Here is a 9,156-nt window from a genome sequence, read left to right as displayed (position 1 = left end):
AGGGAGAGAGATATCACTATCTCCCAGGATTATTTAGGCGACGAATACGACAAGGAGGGTGCACAAGAAATCACGCTAGCAGTAGGCAACTAGACCTTTTGGAGAAAATGGATGTAATGTGACGCATCGGTGATTTTACCATAAATGGCTAGTTGGCATTTTGGTCTTAGCATAATTATTATAGGACGTTTTTGAGTATTGTTTTAATATTTGCCCGTTAGACGCTTTATATTTTAAAATTAGTCCCTTAATTTATCGAAAATGCATCTATCCCTCAACTCAATGAAAACTAAAGATCTACTTCAAAACTCTATTACCGTGGGCTTCAGGGCGGTTGCCAGGATTTTAGTTTCTGGGGGGGGCCGCGTACAAAAGATAGATCACAAAAATTTTTTCTTAATGTAATTTTGATTCACGAAGAGCTATACCACAAACGCCATAATAAAACGAGTAGAAATAGCCAACATCAATATATCCAAAATATTTGCAAAAGTAGGAGATTAAATATTATATAGAAAATAGTCAAATAAGCATACATCTATTTTTTTAATAACTAATATTTCTCTAACTAAAGGAATTCGAACGTACTTAAATTTTCAAAGGCTTCAATGATAGCATCAATGCTCAGCACTTTTAGCAATTTCTCTTTCAATAAACACTATTAATCGTCGGAGAGGAAAGCATCCTCCAATTTTGCTCGAAGTCTAGTCTTTGAGATATCATAGCTGAGAATGATCGTTCTGCAGTAGCGGGAGAAACTGGAAGAGTAAGCAAAGTACGATCATCAGACATGAGGTCGTATGTAGCAGACTTTTTAGTCTTTTTACGGCAACTCTTGACCACCTCAGAAATGGTTGAAAGAGTTTTGAAGTGTGACCTTTGACTAGATTACTGCTCATAATGTTTGAAAAAAAAAGAAAATCAGTTGCTCTCGAAACTCTCTTTTCTTTCACTTGTAAAATCTTGTGCATAAACTGTGCCAACCAATTTGCATATATCTTGTCTTCTCAGCTCAGATGCGACTTTTGAGGATTTAAGGCAGAACTAAAGCATGGCATTCTGTCGCATCTTCACTAAAGACGCACATTAATTCTTCTTGCATTTGTGAATGAGATCGCGACATAAAAAAAGTCTAATCGACTAAATATGGCCATATGGCTGATGTTTGATCGAACCACGAGCGTCATTCTGCCCATTCGCTAAAATACTCTCATAAATTTCCATTTCAATGAAACCCCCTTTATTATCTTGTTTGCCATCATGTAATATATTTACTATTATAATATATATAAAAACCCTCACATAAATTATATTCCACAACGTATCATGTAGAGAAATTTTTTTCACCCAAATTAGGAATGAGAGGCACCCTAATTTTTCCGCCCAAAATTTTGAGGGGGCTTGAGGATATAGAGCACGCCTAATTTTTTTCCCCAAATTTTTGGGGGGGCCAGTGGCCCCCTGGACTGTATGATAGATACTCCCCTGACTGCTCTGTCTAATTTCTTAACTGCTAGTTAGTTAGCGGCTAACGGCCCATGATAGTAGAATATCATTTTTATTTTTCATTCATTTCTTCCTCGCAAAACGGCAAATCCCCCCCCCCCCCCCCCCCTTTTTTTTTCTTGTGAGAAACAGGATTAGGGGAACAGAAGATTGGCTTATAGAGGCGAAAAGGGTTTTGACTTCAGGCTTTCAAAATGTTAATGAGTTTCTAAAACATATTGGATTGATTGACTGTTGATTAGTTTGTATAACTTGGGAACTCAAGCAAAAAAAATCGCCTAAGTTTAATAGAATATTTGGCTCAATTCACATGTCAATTTACGATATCTAATATATGTAAATAGGGAAAGATAAGGACTAATAGCAAATTCAATATCTTCAGGGACTGACTTAGAAGCATGAAAGACTTGAAGGGACAAATACGAAAATGCCCGTTAGTTATTTAATGTCTCTTTACCGAAGACACAAGAAAAAAGAGAGGAGTAAACATTTGGAGCTCCAATCATTTTTCCAAGAAAGAGGATAGAGGTTGAAGAGAGAGAAAGAGAAAGTTGGGTTTCTCTTCCTCTACTCTTTGAGCAACTCTGGATCCAAAGGTGAGAACTTTTTTGCTCAAATTGGTAAAATTTTCAGTTTTTTCCTCCCTCTGGCTTATTAATCATTTACATGCTGATCTGTTTGTTTCTGCTTCTTCAATGACTAAATTAAATTTCGTGCTTTTAAAATGGTTTGATGCTTTAAAGGGGAAAGGGATGGTTATTGCTCCCAATGAGCTATTATATGCTATTTTTTTGGGGATAAATTGCTGTTAAGCTGCGGATAAGCTTTTTTTTTTTTTTGCGAAAACAAGGGAGTAATGTGAGTTTGGGCTTTTGGGTTTATGCAATAATTAGCAATCATGCCGAGAAATCTGCTACATTTGTCAGAGAGTAGAGATGAGCTGACCTTGAGTAGAGTATGATGGGATGTTTGTGAGATAGTTGATAATATCTAGCTGGTTTTGATAACATCTAGTGGGTTTTGTTAGTGGATTCATGGGATTTTTCCTTTTATTTATTTATTTTTGGTAAGATAAAAAGGGTTTTGTTAGTTGTCTATGGTCTTTACTTTCAGATTTGATGATGGAATTTCCCTAATGTGCACAAATTTGGTGTTTCTTTCGTAATTTGGATCATTAACATCAAAGGATTTGACCTGCTTCCTAATTAATGTGGATTGTTTAGTGAAGGAACACTATGGATAAATCCATTAGTGAATATATCGGATGTTAGGTTAAGTGCCCGACCAAAGGTGTTTTAAGATGGAGGTACAACACTAAGCAGAAGAAATGTCATGAAATTGAGCATAAAAATGTGCCACCAAAGAAATATTGACAGATATGTGTTCTAGATTTTGCACCATTTTCTTGCCGATAGAGATATTAAAACTTCTATTCGTATAGAAATATCAGAAATAGGTTCAAGCTTCGAAAAGGGAAGTAGATTTGTCTTTTGAAACCTGTTAGATTTATAGATAAGTAAAACGTTATGGATCCAAGCTTGCTAAGCATTATAAACATCATCTCTGGCATATACAAACTGAACAGAAATCAGACTGTGGGCAGTGTCGTTTGCCAGACTTAGGTTTGACTGATGAATTGTGATTTCTGTACCTGCAAATATTTATGCTACAAGGTAACATAATAATAATAATAATATCCAAATATCAACATCAATATCAATAGCAATAGTAATAAATAAATAAATATCCAAAGATATCTATCTGTTAGTTTATCTATAATTTGTGCAAGTGAGCACATCGGGCCAGAGAATTGCTACTAGCAAATTCCTGCAGTGCTTTATTTTTTATTTTTTATTATTAATAAACGAGCCAAACACTTGCACGTCTTGTAAATTTTTAATACCAGCTTGCTCATGAAGCCTAATTAAATGTATTATAGTGCAAAAAATAGAAATAAACGCTTGTTGCCCACTGGGAAAAAAAGAAGTATTACATGTGTGAAATGAGCATCAAATCTGGAATACACAAGGAAGAAGAAGATATCCCTGAAAGGAAGTGGTGAAGTGAAATTCATTAAGAAGACTATAAATGGATCAAGGCTTGGGCAGAAAATAAATGATTAGCATTGTAGCATTCAATTAAATGATTTTAGTATTCAGCTCTTAATTTGCTCTTAAATTGTATTCTTTATCATGCTTAATGAAATGATCTTGATGCCTTCTTAACGATGCACTGACCTAAGTCATTAGATTACACTACCATTTTCATAGATATAAAAATGTGAACTCTTTTCTCTTGGTATCATGTTTTGTTTTCCAATAATTGATTGAATTTCTTGATTAAATATGTAGAGATGGAATGTACACTCTGGGTATAACTCTTTATCTCCTGCTGGTTACTGTATCCACTGCAATCATCTTATCCATCAAGGCCATCAATCATCAAATATTTTAAACTTTACGACTTTGGCTAAAGTAACAATTCTTCTGTTTATGAAATGCTAAAAGACTATGAATACAGTGAAAAAGAGCAATTCTCCGGAAGGATCACTGAGTTCCTCTCATGCTTCTTCTTCAAGTGAATTCTCCTACATTCAAACAGGAATAATCAATTCTTCCAGTCTACAAACTGGCCTTCAGTTTAACCACCCAAACTTAATTCAAGAACCCGAAATGAGAAGTCCTCTATCAAATGTCCCTCATCCTCAATGTTCAGAAAACCCTTTTTCTCGTTCTTCTACATTTTGTACCAGATTATTTTTATCATCTCCTTCAAGCTCAATGACCTGTAGACAACTAAAAAACTTGCCTTTCCTTCCTCATCCACCAAAAAGTGAGCAACTTGTTTCAGCAGTTCAATGTTCAAGCTCACCGTCGCTCTTTAGTGGAGATATGTGTGATGTACACACTGAGGGTGAGCATTCGGATGATTTGATGAAAGATTTTCTTAATTTGTCTGGAGATGGTTCAGATGGCAATTTCCACCAAGAGAATCATGAGAACAGTTCAACAATCAATGAGCAAATGGATTTACAATTTTTATCTGAACAACTTGGCATAGAAATGGCAGACAATGGTGAAAGTCCTTGCTTGGATGTAAGTATCATCATAATTTATTTTCCAGTATTTTTTTATTTATTGGTTATTTGCCTCATATAAATGTTTGTTCGATGTAAGTCCAGGCTAGTTAAGTCCAAGCAAATATTTGCTTTAACTTTTGGGTTTATTGCAGATAGACCCCCTGCTGTATCACTGTTTTGAAATTAGTACCCCTCTAGTTCTATTTGCGGATAGACCCGCTGCGTGAACAAATTGTATTCTACCCTCATCGGTCTGTTTGTCAAAATTCTTTCTCTAAGGCCTAAGGGTAAATAGTGAGAATTTTTTTTCACTCTGGGGGTTTATTTGCAAAAATAAAATTAGAGGCGTAGGAAGTTGAAAACAGGGATACTACTAGGTGTCTATCTGCAATTAACCCTTAATTTTTTAAAGGTGTGTGAACATGGTAGCTCTCTCTGGTTATCAAATCTTTTGACAATACCTTTCTGAATAACAAAGACTGATAGCTTAGTTCTTTATACATACCATCTTATCATATGATGATTTTTTTTTCATTTAGGATTTATATGATGTACCTCAAGTATCCTGTGTTCCACCTTCCACATCTGAAAGCAATCAGAATAATCAACAATTAAGCCCTCCTGTTAAAGTTCAGCTTCATCCAACTCTCTCCACTTCTTCAGCACCAGCTGCAAATAAACAGAGATTGAGATGGACTTTAGAACTCCATGAGCGCTTTGTCGAAGCTGTGAACAAGTTGGATGGTGCCGAGAGTAAGTTTGCACGTTTATAATTTACCCATCAAGTTATAAGTTATAACCATCTCATGATTCCTCCTCCTCCTCCTCTCATGCAGAGGCAACTCCGAAAGGTGTACTAAAGCTAATGAATGTTGAAGGTTTAACCATTTATCATGTGAAAAGCCACTTACAGGTACTACTATTGCACATGAGTCTCATGAACTGTTGGTTGTTGGTCAATGTTCATGTGATAATTAAGATTCTGCTGTTGTCAATGTGCAGAAATATAGACTTGCCAAGTATCTTCCCGAGACAAAAGAAGGTACAATCTGAGAATTCGTGAAGTTTTTTTTCCGCTGACTCGTGTTGGATGCTCAGTTATACTGGCTTCAAGTAATTTATTTCTGCTAAGCAGTTACTTGGGTTAATTAAAAAATCACTGTCAAACCATTTTTATGCTCACTAGTATAGTGTACGTGCGTTGCACGAGGACATACTTCTCATATGTTCTAAAAATATTAGTAAATTGTTAATTATGGATCATCTTGTTAGTTTGAGTTGCTTCCAATAAAATGTCCACATGACATTCATCGAGATGTGGGAGTGATTTGTAAACAAATATAGAATCCATAAAATCTTTAGTACATCTCTTCTTTTTCTCATGAGAAAAGAGTATATCTGCACTATGCACTCCTGAGTTATATCTGCATTGGAGAATTGGACTGCTAACCAATGTTCTTTCCTCATGAGAAAAGAACATATCTCAACCCTCCCTCCATCATCAGCGTGCTGCTTCAATCCCTCTTCGCTATCATACCTATCATAAACATTTCTCTTCTCCCAATTGCTCAGAACTTCATATGCTGACTAAAAAAATCCAAAAAAACTACATTAAACAATTTTTTTCCTAAGAAAAAACTACATTAAACAAATTAATGTAGAAAAAATATACGATTGTTGATTTCAGCAAGTTTCTTGTTTGCCTCCTTATTCTCTTGTTTTTATCAGTATGATACTTCAATGTGAGCTTCCTGGAGATAAGAATTAAGAACCGAAAAAAAAATTCATATATAATAAATCAAACATGTAAAAATTGGGTATTTTGTTTACAAACCCAAAGTTCTACTTTCATTTACTTTTATACCCACCCAATTCTTTAAAACCAAATCATTCTGAATTGTTTTTTCGAGAATAATATTGCATAGATTCTTCTGTCAATCCTCCATGTTCCCTGTTGTACGGGGAAAGACGAATCCATCAATTGATTGAGCTATTATAGAACTACAATCTATTGTAGGTTTGTGGTGTTTTCTCTAATGCTTGAGCTAAAATAGTTTTATGCAAATCCCTACAGATCCATGGCAGCTTTTTTAACTTCATTCTAAAACTATTACTCCAGCTTGTTACTTTATGGTGTTCCTATTGTCATTCGGTTAGGGAAATACTGTTTAGTTCCAACTTTTTACTGCAGTTAATTTTCGTAGGCATAGCTTAATCAAGTTATATTTAGAGTTGCAAAAGGTAATTTTACAAAATGATGTTATTTCAAACTGACTTCAAATTTTGTGAAGAACAACTGCATCCAACTTCTATTAGGTATTTAAGTGCTGTTTAGCTCAACTTCTATAATGAACTAACTGCAGTTTATTTCATCATTTATCTTAGTTTAGTCTCCTTTTAGTTATGTTTACAGACCCAAAGTTTTACACTCATTTACTTTTAAACCCATCCACTACCAAAAATTATTCTTAAAACCAAATGTCCATATGAAATTATTTTTGAACCCGATTTTTGTATTACTTCTCAATATGGTTATAATTCATTATGTCGGCACTGCTGTTCCTCAAACTTAAAGCACGAGTTTATTAAATCTTAACATCATCACTAGTAATGGTCTTCTCGTGCATGCTTTTTTGTTTGTAGCATGGAATATCTTATTGGACATCTTAGTTATTAAAGATCTTATTTCTTTATGCTTCACTGATATATTAGTTATGATATTGTATCTATGAAGGCAAAAGGACTTCGAGTTCTGAAGAAAAGAAGGAACCATTGGTTAGCAATAAAAATGAAAGCTTTGATCGGTAACCATTTTCTTATTCTCCCATGCCTGCTGCAGACACAGTTCTTTATTGAATTCATGGTTTTTATTTTTTTACTTCTATGATAGGAACAAACATGTAACAGAGGCTCTAAGGCTACAGATAGAGGTTCAGAAACAGTTACATGAGCAGCTTGAGGTGAGCAGTAGTTTTTTTTTTCCCAAAAAAAATGAGGTGAGTAGTAGTTGTCATGCTTTTGGCTTCTTAAGCCTAATGATCATATGAGCATCTAATTATGGATTGAAAATAAATTCACAATTTCAATTTTAGCATCTACTCTATTTTTCTTTCATACTGTAAGAACTAACAGAACCAGCGTGGGATGTAAACACATTGATTCAATCTCATGTGTTAGTTCTAGCGGTAGGGCAAAGCTTTACGCATGCTAAATTGACTAAAGTAGTCTAGGTCAGCCATATTCATTATCAAGATAATTCATCTTACCATATACTCTTATGTAGAGACTACTGCTTAAAATTCCGTACAACTAAAGATGGTTGACAATAGGTTGGTGTTGGTGACTAAGCTATGATGGAGAATATACTTGGTATATTCCTCATATTCTTTTCCCCCCAAAACATGACTAAATTGTCTTAGCATACTTAATCAACCCTGTAATTATCCTCTTTCTCTGGGAGGTGGGTGGATGGGTGAGTGAGCCCCTTTCTTCTTCTTCTTCTTTTTCTTTTTTTTTTGGATTTATAAGCTAGAAAATGAGGATGAAATGTGAATTTTACCTAATTTGTTAGAAATCCTAAATAATCTAAGGTGAGATGTAAAGTGGTGAATTTGAGATGATTTTGAGGCTAAAGTAGCAAATATGAAGATTTGAAGGATAACTGTAGGAACACCATAGATTTAAGATGTATATAGGTAAAAGCCCATGAGTTATGCTACTTAGATTCTTTTACTGCCATCAACTAGGAAAATACAGTTACATTTCAAGAAAATTTCACCCCTTTCTTAGTTTAATCAGTTCTTTAATCTTTTAAATTGTTATAGGTCCAAAGGAAACTTCAACTGCGCATAGAAGAGCACGCGAGCTTCCTTCAGAAGATTCTAGAACAACAACAAAAATCAAGTAACTCTTTCATCTCCTCAAAACCTGCACAAAGCCAAGAAGTGCAGCCTGAGTCATCTGATGACACTTCAGTAGAGCAAGCCGAATCAAAAGATGGCTCCATTTCGTCGCGCAGCGGTCAAAAGCGTAAAGCCATTGATTTGGAAAGTGATTCCGTATCTTCGGAGAAGAGACAATGTGTGAAGTTGGATGAAAAGCTTGAAGGTGTTTCCTCAACGTTGTAATTGTAATCCTATCTGTAGTTCTTTGTATATGAATCTATCTGGCACTGTTCCATTGGATGTGTTTATTAGGGTATAATTATTTTTAGTTTATCTTGTAACAAAAATCATATTGAAATTCAAATTTGTGTCATTTGATTGCATAATGTTCCATGTAGTCTAGAAACTTTGGAAGATAAATACTAGTATTTGATATATGCACACTCAAATTCGAAGTTCCGAAGTGTTGAGTATCATATTCCATTACTGTAATTTGCTCTCCAGGAGGAATATGGCAGAAAATGTGATCCATCCTAATAAGGCAACTGTAGATGTAAAGCAGCACGGTTGGAGAAGGGAGAGATTTTGATTAAATTTAAGTATTCGTATGCAAATAAATGAGTATTCGTACATGCAAATAAATTTAAGTATTCGTACGCTCGCGTACTGCATGCACAAACTCCTACA

General features: G+C 34.8%; 1 protein-coding gene across 2 annotated transcripts; it reads left to right on the top strand.

The window, feature by feature from the left end:
- Window positions 1,970–8,852, top strand: LOC109823848 (protein PHOSPHATE STARVATION RESPONSE 3). Of its 2 annotated transcripts, none has more exons than XM_020390375.1 (8): window positions 1,970–2,102; window positions 4,027–4,601; window positions 5,125–5,338; window positions 5,422–5,498; window positions 5,588–5,627; window positions 7,320–7,389; window positions 7,476–7,545; window positions 8,410–8,852. In XM_020390375.1, exons 2-8 carry the CDS (start codon window positions 4,179–4,181, stop codon window positions 8,710–8,712), a joined length of 1,197 nt encoding a protein of 398 aa, XP_020245964.1. In that variant the 5' UTR covers window positions 1,970–2,102; window positions 4,027–4,178; the 3' UTR covers window positions 8,713–8,852. The 2 variants fall into 2 exon arrangements, with proteins under 2 accessions (XP_020245964.1, XP_020245886.1); XM_020390297.1 differs by having other exon boundaries at window positions 3,858–4,601.

This window comes from Asparagus officinalis, chromosome 1 (genome assembly GCF_001876935.1).
Source record: "Asparagus officinalis chromosome 1, Aspof.V1, whole genome shotgun sequence".
In the NCBI taxonomy this organism is placed as follows: domain Eukaryota; kingdom Viridiplantae; phylum Streptophyta; class Magnoliopsida; order Asparagales; family Asparagaceae; genus Asparagus; species Asparagus officinalis.
The sequence above is the reverse complement of the archived record's forward strand: the minus strand, read 5'-3'. Positions and strand labels throughout refer to the sequence as shown.

Coding starts and splice junctions, on each gene's coding strand:
- LOC109823848 (XM_020390297.1), top strand. CDS start 4,017: ATGAATACAGTGAAAAAGAGCAATTCTCCGGAAGGATCACTGAGTTCC. Junction 5,339..5,421: donor CAAGTTGGATGGTGCCGAGA/GTAAGTTTGCAC, acceptor CCTCTCATGCAG/AGGCAACTCCGAAAGGTGTA. Junction 7,546..8,409: donor AGTTACATGAGCAGCTTGAG/GTGAGCAGTAGT, acceptor AAATTGTTATAG/GTCCAAAGGAAACTTCAACT.